General features: G+C 42.2%; 1 protein-coding gene across 1 annotated transcript in view; it reads right to left on the bottom strand.

The window, feature by feature from the left end:
* The window catches only part of ABCB7 (ATP binding cassette subfamily B member 7), a 38520-nt gene that overhangs the window by 5906 nt on the left and 11243 nt on the right, over positions 1-21371 (bottom strand). The window contains exons 4-14 of the mRNA XM_071442740.1: positions 19293-19412; positions 11874-12006; positions 10314-10582; positions 9060-9148; positions 8471-8558; positions 7669-7843; positions 6117-6274; positions 5421-5584; positions 5132-5261; positions 3881-4052; positions 238-341 (exon numbers count right to left, since the gene is read on the bottom strand). Of these exons, the coding sequence (XP_071298841.1) occupies positions 238-341; positions 3881-4052; positions 5132-5261; positions 5421-5584; positions 6117-6274; positions 7669-7843; positions 8471-8558; positions 9060-9148; positions 10314-10582; positions 11874-12006; positions 19293-19412 (1602 nt within the window). The remainder of the gene's footprint in view (positions 1-237; positions 342-3880; positions 4053-5131; positions 5262-5420; positions 5585-6116; positions 6275-7668; positions 7844-8470; positions 8559-9059; positions 9149-10313; positions 10583-11873; positions 12007-19292; positions 19413-21371) is intronic.

Raw genomic sequence — 21371 nt, 5'->3', positions numbered from 1 at the left:
CAGAGTGGAAAGAGAAAATATCCCAGAGACAGCTGATATCTCTCACTATCTCCAGGTAGATGGACTGGGCATCTCTGCTCCACACTTTAGGATAACAGCTTCAACACAGCATCTCTTAATAATACTGAGAAAACACTTGAAAAAGAACAGAATTCTGAGAGGAAAAGAACAAGGAAAAGCATCAGAATCGAACATCATTGTATCACCTAAATTCTAGAATTTTTTATCCCAATTTACCTCTTCTGTAATTGAATCTAAAGATGATGTGGCTTCATCATAGAGAAAAATAAGTGGCTCCTTTAACATTGCTCTAGCAATTGCAACTCTTTGCTTTTCTCCTCCTGAATGAGGGGGGAAGAGGAAAAAAAAGAAAAAAGATTAAGTTACAATTGTGATAGTCTAAATTCAACAGCAGACATGATTTTGAAGGGTTGGTTGTTGGGTTTTTTCTCCTTTTTTTAATAGACATCATAGTCACTGCTGACAAATGTCTGACATGTTACATAAGATAGCACACAAGTTCCTGCTCCCTGGTAAATTTAGTGATTCAAGATTGCTCATCCTTTTGGAAAAGGACAGAGAACTATTTTGTACCTGCTCCAAGGCAAGAGTCTGGCACAGGTGAGTAACAATGCTGTACAGTTACTCACTCTGTACACCTGGGAGTAGGAGCCCATTCACCTGGCCTGAGCTCTGCTCCATCCAGTAACTCTGCATGCACAAATGCAGTTTTCTCTCACCACTGCTCTCTCCACACCTGCTGTATTGGATTTCAGCATCGTGCTCACACATTGTGTCTTTCAGATCTCTCCTTGATATTCATCCAACTTCCCACCCCATAATGGCAAATTTCACTCAAGAGCAGTTAATATTGGACTGAAAACCACCATCAGCCTGCAATCTACAGCCTGGTGGTTTCTGATATAACCCAGTTTCAGACTAGTTTCCTTCCTAAACAATTCTTACAGCCAATATCTACTCAAGAATAACTCAGGGCAACTTTTACAGACAGGAAAACAGGTGCATTTGAGAACTTAAAATCTGCTAAACATTTGGTACGCGACGCAAACACGTCACATTTGTGCACTTGTCCTCCTTTGTTTTATGCAAGACTTCAAAACATTCCATTTAGTACCATTATATTCTTGTTAATGTTCCTTTCCTATCAGGAGAGAACATGCTTTCCTAAAGCATTTAAAAGGCTGCTGGTAATGCTGCAGTTCACATTTTAAACTGTCTTTGGCAGAACCCAGGAGCAATTAGAACTGTCTGATTTACTCAGTCTGTTTTAGTGTGCTCTCCCTCCCTCCCCTGTACAGCATCTTCAAAACTCACAGCTTGACAACATCCATGTTTGAAAGACACATTTCAGTAACCAGATCCCCCAGAGTTGCAGGGAATGTTGTTCCCCATTCACACTCAGGGCAGCAGCACAGAAAATGTTCCATTCACAGAGTCAGGGATTTGCAGCTCTGCCTATTACACATCTCTTAGCCAACACTGATGTGGGTTCTAATTGCAACAACCCAAACAACTTGTTTTTCACTCTTTACTCTTGATGAATCAATCCTTGAGAACAGTAAGAACTGCACAAAATGCTACATCACCACTTCAATTGGTAAATCTGTCATTGCAGCTAAAATCTTGTTTTTCCATTGTGCACATAAACCCCTGGATTTTAAAGAGAATCGCTTCAACTCACGCAGCTTTTACTCACCCTATTCCTGCCACAAAGCAACAGAACAAGGCAGGACTTTGTGTTCTCCTTAGACTTGAGGAAGCCTCACCCAACTTAAAAAAATCCCACAAACTGATTCTGAAATGAATCCAATACATCTCTTTATAAGAATTTAGGGAGCCAATCTACTACTGAGAGAACCATAGATTCCAATTAGCAGTAGCATTTTACACAGCCACTGAAGGAACTCAGAGCTTTTCATTTGATATCTCCAATCCTTTGAACAATGACACCAGTTCTGAGAGCACTGGCCTGAGACTCTTGTACCCTGGCTGCACACATTCCTGAAGCTTGTTTACCACTGCTATTTGTCAATATTCACCTAATTGTTGAAAATAAGAAATTGAAGCTGTTCTTTCAGTGGCAGGTGCTTATTCAGAGCTCATAAGAATTCCATTGTCTTTCTCCTGAGTATTTTACATACTCTTTCTTCTTTAAATACAAACAAAGCAGTAAAAGAACACAATTCCCTTACCTTTCCCAACACCACCTTTGTGGAAGCACTGGCAGGTGGGTGCTTATGACCATCCCAGTGGCAGCACAAACTGAGGGATGGAGGAAAGGCAGAACCATTTTCTGAAAGGCTCTGTTACAGGAGTCATGAGGTGAGCAGGAAACTCCAACACAGCCACACACAATGCTCCAGACTCAGAAAGGGACACAGAATCATGAAGGTTGGAAAAGCCCCACAAGACCATGGAGCCCAACTGTTCCCCCAGCCACCATGGCCACCACTGACCCATGTCCCCAAGTGCCACATCCACACAGCTGTTAAATCCCTCCAGGCATGAGGAGTCCACCACTGCCCTGAGAAGCCTGATCAAACCTTTGGATGAAGAAATTTTTCCTAAAATCCAATCTAAACCTCAACATAAGGTTAAGGCATGGAGCAACCTGGTCTAGTGCAAGATGCCCCTGCTCACAGCAGGAGGGTTGGTTTAGATGATTTTTAGAAGATTCCCTCCAATTGAAACCATTCTATTCTTCTGTCAACACCAAGACATTTCAAACCTATTGTCAGTCAAATCCTCTTTCCAGCAATTATGAGTGTGGGGAGACAGGCAGCACAAGACAAATCTTTCATTGTTAGCACGATTCTCTTCAGTTCTGCCAGTACCTATTTAGCACCTTCTATTCCCTCACCCAGATCTGTGCTTCACATACTTTATTTCTCTTTTAGGTCTCTGCATAATCCCCTTCTGCAGCATGCACCCTTTCTCCTGCACTCACGTTCTGGGTACAGGCTGTACCCTCTGACCCCCTTTTTCAAAGGCACCAGCACTCCTGACTGCAGCAGCTGCAGAGAAAGAAATCCCCCTCAGAACTGTCCCTGCAACAGGCAGCACCTGTGTCTGCACCCACTGCATCCCTAAAACACACAAACTTCCCAATTCTAGTCCACTACCCAAACAGATCATGAGAAAAATAATGTTTACTTAGATGCACCAGCAGCCTCACTTACAACCTCATTTAACACTATCCCCTGAAAAGACATTCCTTTGAACATCTTGCAGACTACAGCTGCCTTGAACTGCAGACCTTCATATTAATATTCAGCCTTTCCAGGGAGGTATTTTGGGCTCCTCTCTACAAGGACATTAAGGGGCTGGAGAGTGTGCAGAGAAGAGAATGGAGCTGGGGAAGGGTCTGGAACATAAGTCCTATGAGGAGAAGCTGAGGAAGCTGAGAAAGAGGCTCAGCCTGGAGCAAAGGAGGCTCAGGTGGGACCTTCTTGCTCTGTACAGCTCCTGCCAGGAGGGGACAGCCAGGGGGGTCAGGCTCTGCTCCAGGGAACAGGGACAGGAGGAGAGGGAACAGCCTCAGGCTGGGCCAGGGGATGTTCAGGCTGGATCCTAGGAAAGATTTCTTCACTGAAGGGTCATGCATTGGATCAGGCTGCCCAGGGCAGTGGTGGAGTCACCATCCCTAGAAGTGCTCCAAAAAGGAGTGCATGTGGCACTTGGTGATGCAGTTTAATGGGCATGATGGCATTTACTCAAAGGTTGGACTTGATCTTGGAGATCTTCTCCCACCTTAATGATTCTGTGTTATAAACTAAATAAACTAAAAACAAACCTGAGGACTAAACTCTGCATGAAACTTTGAGGCAGCAAAAGGGATACAAAGAAGCTGGGAGCCAACCTGAGAGCTTGAGTCCTCGCTCCCCGACCTGGGTGTTGTAGCCATTGGGCATCCTCAGGATGGCCTCGTGGATCCCTGCCAGCCTGGCCACCGCGTACACCTCCTCTGCCGTGGCCTCCGTGTTGCCATAGAGCAGGTTGTAGTAGATGGTGTTATGGAACAGAACAGCATCCTGCATTGGTGGGAAGCACATTTGAAAGAAGAAATGATGAATATCACCTTCAGAACTGTCCCCTAAATCGGCCTTGCTGGGTTCAGGGTGTCCCCAGCAGGCTGCAGGGTCCAGATAGCTCAGTCCTTTATGGGACAGACTGTCCAAATTCCCAAGCAGCTCTCAGCCACAGGCAACCTTAGCAAGCTTAAGGGATATCAGCTCTTAGTGATTATCAGCTCTTTGTGATTTCAGCTCTTAGCTTGCTAGGTGCCCAGGCAGGCAGATGCAGGGGGACAGAGGAGAAGGCTGTGTGGGGTTCCACAGTGATGTCTTCATTGATTCTTCTGAGAAGGGTTCCAGGGCAGCTCTTGTACCAGAACCAGGCTAAACCAGCCATTTATATAGGGCTGTTCTTATTGACTCACAGAGGAATCAATAAAGACATTGCTGTGGAACCCCACACATATCTACAGGGGGATCAGAAATGGTCCAATGGCAAGGGTTAAAGGAAAGTGACCTATAGGGTTACAGAGAGATAAGCAGGGCTCCAAAGGTGGAGTAGGGCCTTTCTACCCATTCACCAAGCCTTGGCATTTCCTATCTTTAGGCTTCTGCATGCCTTGGGGCCCTTGCAAAACCAGCGCCTGCTACAGTCCCCAGCCTGTGAAAGAATCAACACAGAATGGTTTGTATTTTTCTTTACACAGCCTGAAGGTAAAAGTGTTTGGGGACATTTCTTTTCCCAAAAAAGGGATTAATATATTTTGTGTCCTAAATATGTATGTCATGCATAGTTTCACCACTTTGCTAACTCATTAGGGGTGGTAATCAACTATAAAGCTAAATCACTTAAAGCTGGAGGCAGTTTCTCATGGGGAGGCTTAAACACATTTCAGAAATTGGATCTATATGATGATGCATATAAAACCATAATATTTCCTGGGGGAAGAAAGTCTAGTTCCTTTGAAAGTCACCATGCAACACCAGTGCATTAGGAGTGGCCTTCACTGAACGGTGCCAGATACTGAGAAGCACTGTGACAATAGATAGAATGACTGTTCCAATGGAGGGTCTGGGGAGAAGGAAACATGGAATACCTGAGGCACAACTCCTATTGCCTTTCTCAGACTTTCCAAACTGACATCTTGGATGTTCTGTCCAGCAATATAAATGTTTCCTTTCTGAGGTTCATAGAAACGAAATAACAACCTCACAATGGTGCTTTTCCTGGAATTGAAAAGAATTGAAGTTAATGTTACATCCTGGTTTGCCATTTACAATCTCCAATCAGGAACGATGTACAAACAATAAAAAGCAAACACAAGCAGCACCACATTTAAGAAACTAAATTCTGCATTGATTGGCATATTTAGTCCATTTACCCACCCTGACCCACTACCTCCAACAATGGCCACTTTCTTTCCTGCAGGGACTTCAAAGGACACTCCAGCAAGGACTTTCTGCCCCTTCAGGTATTCAAAATGCACATTGTCAAAGGCAATGGAAGCAGTCTGGGGGGTGATCTGCAGGGGTGGAGCCAGCTCTTTGTCCTAGGAAAAGAAGAGTTCCACTTTATCTGCTGCCCAGAAATGATCTCCAACACTTCAACAAGCTCAACAGTCCCTTCCCCACCTCAGAAAAAGGCAAACAGACACTCCAGCTCAGATATGTGGAAAATAATCATAATTTGCTGCACAAGTGACATTGGTTTGCTCCTCCTTTTCCCCAAAGGAGGTAAAAATTCCTGCTGTAAACACTCTGCCTCATAACTTCTTTTGCAATATATTCTGCATCATTAATTACCAATAAAAATTCAAGCACGAGGCATGAATACTTAAATAAAAAAATCTCAATACAAACACAGCTTCCATGAAGCAATTTTTGCTTCTCTGCAAGAAAAAAAAAATCAACTTATTGCTGTAACTGCACTTAAAGAAGAGGCAGAACAGCAACCTCACACACAACAACTCTTTCATGAATAGAAATTAAAGCTGGAAGATGAGAACATGGTAAAATGATGGCATTGCCACTAACAGCACTGCTAAATGCCCAGATACTTTAGGAAAATAAGCTACTACTTACTTTAATTTTGGTATCTACACTGAGAAGTGTAAACAAGGTGTTCATATCTATCAGTGCTTGTCTTGTCTCTCTGTACACTGTTCCCAGGAAGTTCAGGGGCAGAGAAAGCTGGAACAGCAATCCATTCACCATTACCAGATCTCCAACAGAAAGGCTGCCTTAAAACAAAAGGGGTGTGAGAGAATAAGGAGACTTGAAGGGTTTTCCTTTTAGGATGCACTAAAAGAAAGAATCAAGTCCATCAAACCTAATTTCTTTCATTCCATTTCTAAAGCCCGATTTTTAAATAACAAACAAAACTCCAGAATCCATTCCCAGATTTTATAGGGGTGCCTGAAAGGAATGGCAATGTTTGTGTGGATTTCCCTTTAAAAAAGATCTAATAGCACTGGCAAATAAGGCAAGCAGCACATACAACATCAGACTGTAAAATCCACAGAGAGGCCTAAGGAAGTCAAAAGGCAAGGAAATAATATATGGAAGCACAAATCAGGAGAGACAATCTTAAGCACAATTACAGACAAATCCAAATGATAGATTCTGTCATGATCAAGAGAGAGCTTTCCCACTGTATGTACCACAGAGCTGCTGAAACACACTGAGAGGCTCTGGGCAGCTCGGTATCAAACAGGCTGATCAAGGGAAGGCTCAGGATGTCACAGCAGCTAAAGGTAAGTGGCAGGTCAGTTCAGCTGAAACAGGCCCAGAAAGATGATTTAAAGCCATGTGTCTACCATCCTGTTTCAAGCTATTCTAAATCTTCCTAAGAACAGCTATAAACTGCACCTACTGACTGATCTGTGCAGTGTAACCCTTCCCTGCCCTGGCATCTTTCAAAAGGGCACAGCAGATGCAAGAAAGAGCACATGGTATAAAGGTCTGCCCTTCAAACACTTCTGGATGTTAACAGTCTTTAAAGCATCATTATTTTTACTCTAAAACCACCTTGCTTTAGCAGAGCTTCATCCCAATTCTGTATTTGAAGCTTGTGCTCTGTCTTCCTAATCAAGCAGGCTTTATTTTATGTAGTAAATTAGACAAGTGTAGAACAGATGGAAGCAATTCTTTTAATAATGTGCCCTTATTAATGGAAGGAAAGTGAATTATTGGTAACAAAACTACTGGAGACAAAGCACAGGGGTATACATACATGGAGTCTTGCCAAAATGGGAAGGGAGAAGGGCAAAAAGAAAGGATCTTTGTACAATGTCCACAGAAATATTTTTATCTATAGAAGTGCCTTTCAAAAACCTTTAAGAAAAACTTCCTAAAGTGACATTTTCTTGGAATTTTTCTTTAACTGCTAAACTTTTATAATGTTTTTGATAAAATCATAGTATGATTGAGAGAGCCATTGAGAGAGAGATAGAATGGAATTAATAATACTCCAAGAAGCAGAAATACATAGACAAAACTTAAGCAAAAAACTCTCAACCAAAAACTCTCAAAATGAACTATCACATCAATCCTCAGTTAATTAAGACTAACACCTCTGTTGTGGATGACCTGAGGTAAAGGAGACTCATTTCAGGCTTACAGACAGGTGAGTTACCTGCAATAATGCCCTGGCTGGCCAGCACCATGATGGCTGTTAAACCCACACTGAATATGGCACTCTGGCCAAAGTTGAGGAGAGCTAAAGTGGAGGTAGTCTTCAGAGAGGCTTTTTCATAGGTCTTCAGGAACTCATCATACCGTTGGGCTTCGTACTTTTCATTATTGAAATACTGCAATATAAACAAAAATGGTAAATGTGACAGTGACAAACTTAAATGGCTGTAAAATCCAGTATGAACAGACTGAGTGCACTGCCACACACACAGCTCCTCTCCAACAGTGCTAACTACTGAAGGAAGCAATCACAGACTATCCTGAGCTGGAAGGAACCCACAAGGACCATGCAGCCCAGCTCCTGCCCAGGACACCCCAACAATCCCACCCTGTGCCTGCCAGAGCTGTCCAAACACTCCTGGAGCCCTGGCAGCCTCAGGGCCATGCCCATGCCCTGGGATCCTGCTCAGTGCCCACCACCCTCTGGGTGAACAACCTTTCCCCAATATCCAAACTAAACCTCCTCCTCAAGACTAAGTTTACTCTCTGCAGAAATTGATGGTCAAGGTGATTCAGCCATGAAAGAAACTTCTCATTCTTTATTAACAAAGAGATTTTTTCCAGCCCCCGCTAACAACCTTCCTGCTACTCTGTCAGTGCCACGCACTCCTCTTCAAATGAATAATGCTTAAAAATATGTTATTGCTCCAAATATGCAGCCCTTTAAAGATGAATCTTATGACTCACTTCCCTAAGGCTGACAGAAGCAAGACAAAGAGCCTGGTAGTAAAGAGTGGCCTTACCTTTACAGTCTCATAATTCAGGAGCGAGTCAATGGCAGCGTTACCGGCATCGTTGTCAGCTTTGTTCATTTCTATCCGAAACTTTGTCCTGGGAAAGGAAGGTTTGATCCACTCACTGATGCATTAGGATTTTGGCTTTTCTATTTTTCAAACCCTGTACTGCATTAGTGTATAACTCTAAACTCCATATAGAGTTAACTACGGGAATAGTTAACATTTTGGTCAGATAAAACAGTTCCTCTAGGCCTGAGATTCAAAGAGACTCTACTGCCTCAGCCTCCAAAAAGTATCATAAAAGTGGTTTGGGGGGAGCAAACTGGGGGAATATGACTTCATTGCCTGAAGCTGGAATTGGAGGATTAACCCCTGAAATGTAAATGGACCAAACTTATATTTGTCTGAAAAACTCGTGACCATCGTCCATCCTGGGTGTGTCCTTGGAGGCTTTTGCACTGCCCAAGGTGAACCTATGGAAGGCCTTTAATAAATTCCCACTTTATTCTCTTAATCCTGTCTACCTCTGTTCCAGGCAGCCACTGAAGGCACCATCCCAAGCACCCTAGGAACAGGAGGGCAGGGCCTGCCTTACCTCCACTGTGTGATTCCTATGGTGAACGCTGCGTAGGCTCCCAGGGTCCCCAGAGTGACCAAAGCAAACTCGGCCCCACATTTGTAATACTGCAAGATTTAAAATCAAATAATAATAAAAAAAGAATCACTCTTGTTTTCAAAACTTCACTGATGTCTCCAGCTAAGCTATTCTAATTGTAAGACAAGAAATGATGGTCCCTCCCAACACAATCCCTGCTCTGAACAGCTTAAGGCTAAATAAAGGCTTAAACTCAAAAGGAAAGCAGCAAGAAGGATTTAGGTGAAAAGATTGGAGGCAATAACCAAGAGCTAGAGTATATAATACTGCAAAGTTATTTTTCACATTATAAAACATAAATGCTGCTGATGCTTGTGCTGTTTTCACAAATAAGTATTTGTTTCTATGCTTTTTCAGTGGATTTTGAAAGAAAGCTGGACTGTAGAAGAAGAAATAAATGGCCTTGCAAAACAACTTAGGAAGCAGTTTCTGTACTTCAGGGCACATCAGGAGAGAAAAGCCCTAAGGAAGGTTGGCTGACAGCCAGCCTGGTCTGCAATTTCCACTGGTTAGAAAATGGAACCCAACAGGCATTTCACTGTTCCATTCAAACTTAATCAAGTCTTTCCAAAAAGGCCAATAAACAGAACAAGATTCTTGGTTTTAATTTAAGCTGAGATACATAATCATGATTCAGATTTTTGCATCCAAATAACACCCAAAGATCCTGATTTCAAAGACAGAATGTGTGATTTATTTTGTAGAAGCTCAAATTTCAGGGCATTAAGCTTAAAACCTGCCAGGAGAAGCCTGTTTTCCAAAAGCTAATTTTCACTTTTAACTTCTGGATAAGTCCAGATCAGTATTCAGGAAAGAACCAATAATCACTCCCTCCTCTATTCTGAATACACTGAACCACAACATTTTTATCCTGTTTCCTCACTATTCACCTGGGTATATTTGATTGTGTGCACAGTTAACTTTTCTGATCTCATTTTTCCAACAATTCTGAAGAAAAACATTAAAAACTGTCCACATAAATGCAACTGGCTGAAGACAGGTTTCAAATGTGAAAATAATTCCAAATAAGCTTATTCAAAGCAACAGATCTGTGAAAACTATGGGTTGCTCTCTTTTAAAGTACTTGCTTCCACCTTATAAATTCAATTATTCTTATTATTAGTACTCAGTAGACTTCGGTAAGAGCACCATTCCTAAATGAGACAACTCCAACAATGACTAAACCACACTTACCAGAATTCCACTGACCAGAGCCACCTCAAACATTGTGGGTCCCAGGTTAAACACCAAAGCACTGAGGACAAAGCTGATGCCCCTGGTGCCTCTGTCGATGGTTTTGGACAGAGCTCCTGTTTGCCTGCTCAGGTGGAAGGCCAGGTCCAGGTTGTGAAGGTGCAGGAAAACATTCTTGGCAATCCTCCTGATTGAATTCTGAGCTACCTTCCCAAACACTGCATTTCTTGCTTCATTAAATAATGCTGCCCCAGCTCTTGAGATACCATCTAAAAAGGAATGAAAAAGTTTACAAAATGAAAATAATTATATTTTCAACTTCCCTTCATGCATGAAATTACACTAGACTCATTCTTTATATATTTTCAACAATTTTAGTTCAAAGGTAATTTATACTTAATTGGCCCAAGCTTTATGCCATTTTTCATTTATAAACCATTGTGCACACATTTAAATCAGTTTCTTTTTATAGCTGGTTATAAGAAAGGGCAAGATTTATAATCAAGAATAATTTCTATAAGCATTATTTCATTTTTTAATTGGAATACCAGAAGCAAGGTCAGAGAATATTAGGAATAGACATCAACAGAGTGTAACTATGAAACTGTTCCAACACTGGAGCTCCTCTGCTCTGGGGGCTCTGGCAGAGCTGGGGGTGCTCACTTGGAGAGGAGAAGGCTCCAGGGAGATCCCAGAGCACCTTTCAGGGCCTAAATGTTAGCATGAGGATAGGTAGGATGGTGGAGGCTGATGACTGCACTTGGATAGGCCATATGGCCAGGGCAATGCACATGGATGCTATTATGCTTTCCAGACATAGCAAGGCTGAGATTAGGTGGGTTTGGTTCCAGGAGAGCTGCAGAGGGACTGGGGACAAGGCATGGAGGGATGGGACACAGGGAATGGCTCCCAGTGCCAGGGGGCAGGGATGGATGGGATATTGGGAATTGGGAATTGTTCCCTGTAAGGATGGGCAGGCCCTGGCACAGGTGCCCAGAGCAGCTGGGGCTGCCCCTGCATCCCTGAAGTGTCCAAGGCCAGGCTGGACAGGGCTTGGAGCACAACACAGGCAATGGCTCCCAGTGCCAGAGGGCAGGGATGGATGGGAGATTGGGAATTGTTCCCTGGCAGGGTGGGCAGGCCCTGGCACAGGTGCCCAGATGCATCCCTGAAGTGCCCAAGGCCAGGCTGGACAGGGCTTGGAGCACAGCTTGTGCCCTTGGACACAGGGAATGGCTCCCAGTGCCACAGGGCAGGGATGGGTGGGATATTGGGAATTAGGAATTGTTCTCTGGGAGGGTGGGCAGGCCCTGGCACAGGTGCCCAGAGCAGCTGGGGCTGCCCCTGCATCCCTGGCAGTGCCCAAGGCCAGGCTGGACACTGGGCCTTGGAGCAGCCTGGGATGGTGGGAGCTGTCCCTGCCCACAGATGACCTTTAAGGTCCTTCCAGCCCAAAGCACTCCATGATTCTGAGATTCACACCCAGCTGTGATGGCCAGCAATGCAGAAAGCTCTGAGCCCTCCCTCCCTGCAGCCCCAGGCAGGATTGGGGTCACTCACAGCCCACGAGGACAGCAGTTGCCAGAGTGGCCGCGGTGCTGGGGGCGTCGCCGAGGTTGAGCGCGTTCCCAGACACCTCGTTCAGGCTGTCCACTGCATATTTGAACATGAAGGGAACCAAAATATTCATGGCCTGAAAGCAGGAGCACACCAGTTAGACCATTTGCATGAAAACATCTATGGAGCAGGACTATTTTTGTCTGAAATTGCTCTACTGTTACATTTAGTCCTTGAGCACTTAGTGCAGGTGAGTTGGTTCTTCATTTCCAGCAGGATGTTCAATCCTTGCTGCTGGGATTGCAGGGTTACTTTGTCTCTCTCACTGTCTCCTTTTAAATATGGATTTCTATCCTCAACAAAGTACACTGCAAAGGCCCCTGAAGTGAGCTGAGCTCTCAGGACAGCATGGCAAGGCCAGGAAATGAATCAAGCAGCAGCCACTGCATGGCACTCACAGGGCTACTAAATTGTGTCATCATTTGGAGCTGTTTGCCCTTTGTGGTGCTGGCAGTATCCAGTGTGAAGCAGCTCTGTTCCACAGGAAACCACTCACCTGCACTTTGCTAACACTGACTCACTGGGATGGATTAAATCAAAGCTCCAAGGAAATCAAAGAAAATAAACTAACCCCTCCTTTGTTTCTGTTCATATTCCCCTAAAATTTAAATAATGCTTCCCATTTGCAACATCACTCCAAATATTAACTTGGTGTCAGCATAAACCCTGGGGTTTGGCACAGCAGCACAAAAGATTTTCTGTACAGTCTATAAGACACTACAAATTACTGTACAAATATTGGTTTTCAAACAAAAAGTCACATCCACCACCTATCACCCAGTGTGTCAACAGTGGTGGCCCCTCTAGATGTGAAACCCCCAACAGATGGATATGTAAACACAGCAACTTCAGCAGTTTTCTATTTGCACAACTGTAGCACAAGAAAAAATGGAAAATCTCACAGAAAACATAAAATTCCTTGTTAGTGCACCATTGTTACATTGCTCACTTATACCAACAAGAAAGGCAATTTACAGACAAACTTCACAAAATTAACAGAATTTCTTAATTCAAACTGCTCCTAACTGTTGAGGGTTGAAAATAAGGACACAACTTTTTTAGCAGTTGAACAAGTATGTTATGACCTACAATCTTACAATCACAGCAGATGTTAAAATACTTTACAGCAAGTTGACTTTGCTTAAGGTTGGGCTTATTTTTAGTATCTGGAAAAAACTTGTGAGGAGATGACAAATTATTTTACATGAGAAGAAACAAAAAACAGAAACCAGATTGATACAGATATTTCAGCTCTCTCCACCAAATGTTTTGGATACCCACTTAGATCTCAATTGTATTTAGGGACATCTGTCAGAGCTGAAAGCCCAGGGAAAAAACTGTAGATGAACTGGATAAAAGCAGATTTTGAGCTGAAAGAGTGATAAAGTCATTCTTAAGTTCAGTCCAAATTCAAGGGGGAAGAGAGACTTCCAGAAGTTCTAATGGCTGTCCCAGGATCCAACATTCCCAGTTTTACAAGTTATGGCAAATAGTGGAAGTACAAACTTCACCCAGCAGAGTAACTGGGTTTTGAAAATATTTTTGTAAACTACAGATTTAAAGAATAAAATGTAAGTTAATTTTTTGAATCTGTGCTGTTAATTTTTTCAGACAGTGTTTTAGGCTAAAGATTTAAATGCAAATGAGGAAGGAATTAATTTTCTCCTCTTCCCCCACGTGTTCCCTATGAAATACATTATAAAAAACACATCAAAATTCTCAACACAGCATAGTTTAGGTAACTATTGAGAGGAGATACATGAGCTCTGAGGGCACCTGGGTGAGGTTAGTGCTGGTTTGTTAGAGACTGAAAAGAGAAAGCAGCTGAGAGATCAGGTCCTACAGCAAGCATTGCAATGGAACTTGTCCAGAGCAGCCTGAGAGTCCTTCAGCCACAGCTCCCCTCTAACAGAGGGGAACTGTGGAAATCTCAAATCCCTTCCCCTGTATAACCAAACAACTCCACTTTGCCTTCAGAGATACTGAAACTCCATTTTGGGGTGGCATTTTGTTCTTGATAAAGATGAATCTACTGCCACGTGTGTTCCAGTGACAACTAACATGACAAAGTGCAGGTTTTCCTGGGAGAGACCTCTCAGGAGAAAATAAGAATATTGTCATGCAGATGGTCTTCATTTGCTGCAGATTCTCACTAATCTCTCTGCAGGGATTTTATTCCTCACTAGACTGTGCTACACTACAGGTAGTTTTGAAATAGAACTCCAGATATATTTAAAGTCCATTTAAAGAAAAGAGATGTATTCTTTAAACTGCTGTTCTCCACTCACAATTAATTTAACTGGTAACAGCCTACAATTTTGCAGAAATGTCTTCTTTTACATCAATATAATTCTTCCCAATAGAGTTTTAAATGAAATTTAAAGCCTGGTCTCAGGTTATAGTTGTTCTGACTCCTGGAGGGTAAAGCTTGAATAAGAACAAGGCAGCACAGTATTGCATTTCATTAGCAATCAAGACAGTCTGCTTTCCAGTAATTTAAAAAGAAAAAAGTTCATCTCACAAAGTTTATAGCAAGAGATGAGAGGCCATTATTAGAAACAGGCCTTTCCTACTCAATTTGTTAAGTCAATGAGATCACGTTCATAGTAATGGAAACAAAATTTCATCCTTCTGCAAAAATTCACAGCTCTCCCTTTGTGTTTGCTGGCAGAGAACAAAAAGCTTTAAGCACACCAGGGTAGACCATGAAAATCTACCATGAAAAACAATTGTCTTACACAATATATCTGTACAGGCTTCCCTCCTCTGCCTAATGCCTGAAAGCTTGATAACAATTCCCATTAAAAAGACTCTTTCAATATGAATTTGTACATTTTTCTATTTCTGGGTTTGAATTAATAGCTTATCCTTGCTTGAATTTATTGGAAAGCAAATACAGCATCCCATGAAATCATCCCAACTCAATTGCCCACATTTAACAGCAGGTTGCCCTGGAATGAATCATGAGTAAATGAGTTTAAACATTTTTTTAATGACTGCACTGTTTTAAGCTGACAGTGCAGTATCATCTTTATTCCCCCATGGGACTACACTACTTTTAAGGCAAACAGCCTTGTCTTTCCTTTTGCTCTTCCCAGCATTTTTTGTTTAATAAAGATGATGAATTAATGACAGCCTGAGCCCCAACAAGATAAAAGTGGTCCACAGTGAACTGTTCTTTGCCAATAATTCAGTGAGAAACGCTGGCATGAAGATGACTGAATTTATCTCTGGACCAACATAAACATACACATCCAACAGCTCCATTTGTGGAGATCCCACTGAAATCTCCATCCCTTGTGGAGGCAAGACTGCTAAAGAAGCTCCAAAATGTGCTCCAGATGAGGGAAGAAGCACCTGCCTTCATGGCTTCTTCAAATTTAATGATGACCTGAACTACACTTTTTCCAGTAGGGAAAAAAACTCAAACCAATTTAAATACTTCTCACCTGAAACTCCTCCAAAAGCTACCAATTTCTAAAGGTTTATTGCAATTATCTACCTCCATCTGAGCCCCCAGAAAGAGCTCAAACACCAAGATCACAGGAACATGCTTCACTGATCAGCTGGATATCGTTATCTCGGCGTGCAGGCAGAATTTGCAATTCAAGCCTTGTGTCCTGCCTCCTTAGCCAACCATTCCTGGTCTGAAACTGATGGAATTAGCAGTCAGGAGAAATGCAGAGAGTCTGAAAGAATTCTTTGGCTCATGAATAACACATGCCTGCTCTGTGACCAGGAGGCCAAAACCCATTGCAGGCTGACAGAGGTGACAAGTGATTTTGTCATATTCATGTGTTTAATCCAGCTCCTCAGAAGCCTCAGCACTTTTCTCCTTGTGCCACAGAAGAAAAAGGGAAAAAACCAGAAAAGTAAGGAAGCATATTTGCTATACAATCACCAGTAGAGAAGCCAAAAAAAAAAAAAGTGGGAAAACATGGAAAAAGAAAATGCAGCTATGCAGAAGCTGGGCAGGCTGAGCTAAGGGTCTGAAAACACAGATTTTCCCTGGGTACTCCTCTCACCTGCCTTCCTCTTGCATCCTTCAGATCGTGTACACACATCTAGATAGGCTATAAATATTTAAGGTAAAAATTTAAAGTGTGTCATAATAATACAACACATCTTCCAAGGAAGAAAAGACCTCACTAGCCCTGGAGCAGACTTCATCCTGTCATAAAAAGCCATCCTAACAGCTCCCTTTGAAGGCTCACAATACCACTGGCAGTTATGTGGAGACAAAAAGGAACCAAAAATCACAATAATTTGTTCAATGACAGGCAACTGGGCCCCACAAAAGGAGTCAAGACAGATTGTAACTGCAGGCTCTTCAGTAACTGCACACAAACTGGCTTTTGTTTTGAAAGTGAATTTTACTGAACTGGAAGATTTAAAGAGACAAATTATTTCTCAAGCAGCAGCACAAGGAGAAATGAACTCCAGCTGTTTTGTGGGGAAGTAACCAAATTTAACTGGGGGTATATTCCTTCTATTTTTTTTTCCCCATAGCTGAGAATTTCATAACCTACCTGTCCTCTGTGATTCCTTGGAGTTTTCACAGAATAAAACTGAAGCCACCTTACAACCACTGTATTTTAACTGGAAATCTAAGGTTGTAAATTCATAAAACCTGAAAATCTTTTGTCAAACTCAGAAGGAATTGGCCACAGGGCTGACAGAAGTGTTTCTTTTGGGGGAAGGTGACTTGCAGCAGCCATCATGACCATACAGCTCTCTATGCAAACCCCCTCAGAACAAGGGGCCTTTAGACAAAATCCACAATAAGGATGTAAATTCTTCAGACACAGAATTCACTTTGTTCCATAGTGAACAAAGGAATCAGGCCAGGACTGCAGTGAGGAGAAAAACACGTTGGTGTTCCTGTGCTGACACAATTATATAGCAGAAAAACTTTACCCAACAGCTTGTGTGGTCTGGGAGTGCATTGTAATTAACCTCACAAGCAAGCAGAACAAAGGGCTCCCAAATGGGATCATGAGGACAGCACCCACAATTCCACATGGGGCAGGAAAGACACAGGTAAAATACTTTGTACTGCATTTTCTCCAGGACAAAATGACCTTTGGTGGGCTCTGCAAGGGCAGCAGATGTTCAGGGCTCAAAGATGTGATGGACTCACCACAGCTCTGGAATAAACTATTGCACATCACTTGTGTCACACTGACACACACACACACCTAGAATGTGTAAAGTATGAAGCAATTCAAGAAAAGTTCTTCCCACAAAGGAAGAGTGAGCACAGCTCCTAAGATGAGGGGTAACTCCTCAATTTGCAGGTGTCCAGCACAGCTTTGCAATGACAGAACAAAACAAAGAACAGTAGCAAAGAACAGCTAGAAGACATCCATAACCTTTTTCAGCCCTGCCAGTTATGATATTTATTTTCCATAGAGAGCTTGCTGTGTGTTTTCCCAATGAATCCTTGTTTGCCCAAACAAACATTCTCACAAAACACTTCTGCTTTAACCAGCATCTCCTAAAACCTGGGCAAAGCTCACCAGGTTTTCTGCTTTTCTTCTGAGAGTCTGCTCTGGACATCAGAGCTTCTGGGCTGCCTTGGACAAATATAAAGTGGGAAACTTAAGAGAACACTTAAGAGATCCAAACATCAATTACTTCCCCAAAGAGTTAAATTATTTTCTGATGGGGGAAACATCTCTCTTTCCCAGTAGAAATAGAATAGCTCTTTTTTACACCAAATACAGAGCTATTTGCAAGAGTCTAGGTATCCTGGTCATCAATTTTGTTTTCTGAACACCCCAGAAAGCTGCTTGAAACATTGGTAAGACTTCTTAAAGGCAAGGTACAGTGCTGCCACATGCAGGATTAGAGGCTGGATTCACATTCTCCATCATACCCACAAAACACTACAAATGAGAGAATAGGGAAGGGGGGAGAAGAACAGGAAAAAATACTTCAAACATTAAAAAATTGCCTCAGATTATTATTAACATTACAAAAAAAGGTCTTTAAAAAGGAAGAGAGAATTATTTTCATTTCCACATGGTAGATCCACATCACAAAACCTCAAGGCATCTGCATTTTGAGCATTTCCCCCAGAGTTTTAAAATGCAGTGGAAAGCATTGCTGTGTGTTTTGCCAGGCACACAAAAAGGGGGGAAGCTCACTTGCACAGTGCAGCCATGTTCTGCATGTCATCACCTGCATTATCAGCAGCATCCTGAACTGCAGCACAGCCCAAGTATCTGCTGGAGACAGTACCAAGAGGTACCTGAGAGATAAAAACCTCTTGAGAAAGCTCTGTAGACCAGCTTCAGCTCACAGAAATGAGCACATTTCTCTCCCAAGCACTCCTCTTTTAACACCTACAGAGCTGAAATTTGTCTCTTTTCTCTTTTCATAACATGGCAATGGTGCTGAGTGCTAATATTAGCTTTATGTTTGGTTAAAATTGCTGTACTTAAAAGCAACCCAGCTGAGCTGTATGTCTCAATGGAATTCACAAAACTTCCTCCCAGTATTCTGCAATCAAATATTTCTTTTTTTTTATTTAAAGCAAAAGGAAGCTAACATTTGCTCTTCTGAACTATTTCTACAAGGTTTGCCTAGAATTTGAATTCTATCCCCTTTTAATCTGCAGAAAACTTTGCATGCCAAATTCTTTACAAGAACAAATAAATACTAATGTTGTTGCAGGTAAGAATATAGATCCTTTCACATAATGAAAGAAAAGTAAGAGCAATCTTCCATTTCATAATCAAAGACTACATGAAAATCATTTGAATGAAAGCAGGGTTGTTAAATACAAAAGGTTGTTAAATACAAAAGGTTGTTAAATACAAAAGGTTGTTAAATACAAAAGGTTGTGCAGCTTCTCTCATATTAGGACACCAGAGGAGTCCCCAAAACAATTCATTCCTCTGTTATCTCACAGAAAAATATCAACAGACTCAAATCCCTTTCCACAGCACAGCAAGACCTGTGAATGGGCACCACCACATTGATCAGGTTCAGGGTTGAGAATGGGCACAGAGCCTTGAAGAATCCTGTCTGACAGCACCACACAAGGAGAGAAGAACAGCCTTTAACTCCCATTTCCTGTAATTGCTGAGGTAAATAATTAACCAGAAATTGAAAATCCTGGCCTAAACTAATGAGATCAAGGGAAACAAAAATTCTAGTTGTCATCATCACCCCTCTAAACACGCACATGGGTATTCCCTGCAGATATACTCCGTTCCAAAATCCCATTTCTCATATACGTTCCTGTGAAAAACCCAGATATCTTACTAGCACAAAAGCCTTTAAACACCAGAAAAGCCAATGACTCCTTGTCCAGATGAAGAGCAGCAGTGGAGTCCAGCAGGTACCTGCTCTTACCTTGGCACTGGCCAGGAAGCCCAGGGAAAGGGCGACCCTGGCGCGCAGGTCGGGCCGGTCGCGGGGCCACACGTAGGACAGCATGGCCCGGATGATCTTCCTGCCATCGATCTCCTTCAGCTGGGGGAGCAAACACAGCACTGCTGACACTTGGAAATACAACAGCTGCCAATGAGAGTGTGGTTTAGACATTTCCATCACTTGGGAATTTTATTGGATAGGAAATGGACACTTGGCAATGCCTGAGAGCAGGACTGCCTATAAACATAAAAACCTGAAATGTTCATATCCATGGCACGCCATTAAAATGTTCCCTGTTCTCCAGAGTGCAAGCCTGGCTGGCTGCAGCTGGATCACAGAGAGAGCCACAATTCCCCATCTTCAAATACTTCACAGAACAAACTAACTGACCCTTCTTTTTTACCTCCTCAAGATTGCTGTACAAAAGTACTTCTTTTTTGGAAGATGTTTTAAAATAGCAGGAGAGAAATGCAAAAAAATCAACAAATTAACGAAATAACTAAGGCAAGAAGGAAGCCTGAAAGGTCCACAATAAACAAAAATAGTTTGGAGAACATTCCCTGCCATAGATAATCAGGCTTCACAAGGCAGAAGATGTACATGGCCACGTGCTGGCATTTTGTCACCAAATGTCACTGCAAATGTATTGGAACATGACACAGGATAAGCACAATGCTCAATATCACTGAGCATTGTTTAAGGTTTGTTTTTGTGAGGGGATTCAGCAATATCTGCTACAGGTGGCCCTGGCTTGAACTCCTGGAGTTACATTGAGAAGTTGGAGAATTTGCACACATCTCATGCTCAAGTTTTTGCTCTCTAACAAAGTGTGCCAAAAACAACGTGAGAAAAACTTGCATTTGCAATAAACAGAACAAGATCTAGACACAGCCTCAAGTTTTGACCTTTAAATGATGCTATCAATTTTAACTGAATTCTTAAAATAGCTTCTCCTCCAAATCTCCAATTTTGCTCTAAGTAAGAGCACAATCCATTTAACAAGACAGCTTGAAAAACATTACTTTTTCTGTTTGTGTTTAAGTTTTGCTTTGGGATTATTTTTCTGTTGTTGGGTTTGGTTGCTGTATTTTTCTATTTTGTTGGGGTTTTTTTGCTGTATTATTTTCCAGATGGACAGATGTTTATCACTGACACTTCTGATAATCCCACTGAACTCCCAAACTAAATTAACTGCAGCCTAAACCACGTTTCTTAATTGAGAACAAGAGGATGTGCAGCAACCCAGAGCCCAAGTATCAACAACTCATTTTTCTGTGCTGGCTACACTGGGGTTAACTTGAGAGACACAAGGGTTATTCAGATAACCCTCTGAGGAGAGAAAGGAGGGCAGCAAGGGCAGCTAATCTCCCCATTTCAGGCAATATTTTGTAGTGGGGAGGAGGGAGGGAAACAAAAGCTTAGTGCACACCTTTCAAAGATGACTCTTGTGACACAAGTCAGGAGGAAGGGGGAGTATTATAATAAATCTATCTGTTTGAGGATAAACCAAATTAGAAAAGAAATTCTCTGTTAAGGTCTGGGGTGAATAAGCAAGAAAGGAGAGGTCTGTCAAAAGGTAAAATTGCTGAGGCAACCAGGGAAGCCAATCCTATCAAGGTAAGCTCTTAAAAGCACCAGGAAATTCATCTCAGTTTTTCTAGTCACAGCTTCAAGCAAAACCAAGGCATTTTGTCACCAAATGTCACTGCAAATGTATTGGAACATTACACAGGATAAGCACATTTCAAAGTACTTTTAAAAAATGGCTATATGGAAGATTTGTCAGTGGAGAGAGGATGCAAAAGTGCCTCTGTTGTGTCCTACCCACTTAAAAGCTGGAGATATCTGCTGCAGCATATACATGAATCTTTCCATTTGAGCCGAGGATATGCATAAAAAGCAGTTCAAACATGTGGAAAATATCTTTGATCACCACTTAGAGGTTAAAAGGAAGTTAAAAAAAATTGGTACCACATTAACACAAAAGATACAAAAGTGCAATCAGAGCAGTTCTAATTATATGTTGCTATTGGCTAGGCAGACTTTGCACAGAAAACC

The sequence above is a fragment of the Agelaius tricolor genome, unplaced genomic scaffold, assembly GCF_023055355.1.
Source record: "Agelaius tricolor isolate 1412-34295 unplaced genomic scaffold, bAgeTri1.0.p SCAF_17, whole genome shotgun sequence".
NCBI lineage: Eukaryota > Metazoa > Chordata > Aves > Passeriformes > Icteridae > Agelaius > Agelaius tricolor.
Note: the sequence above shows the minus strand (reverse complement) of the source record. Positions and strands in the feature narration are given on the sequence as shown.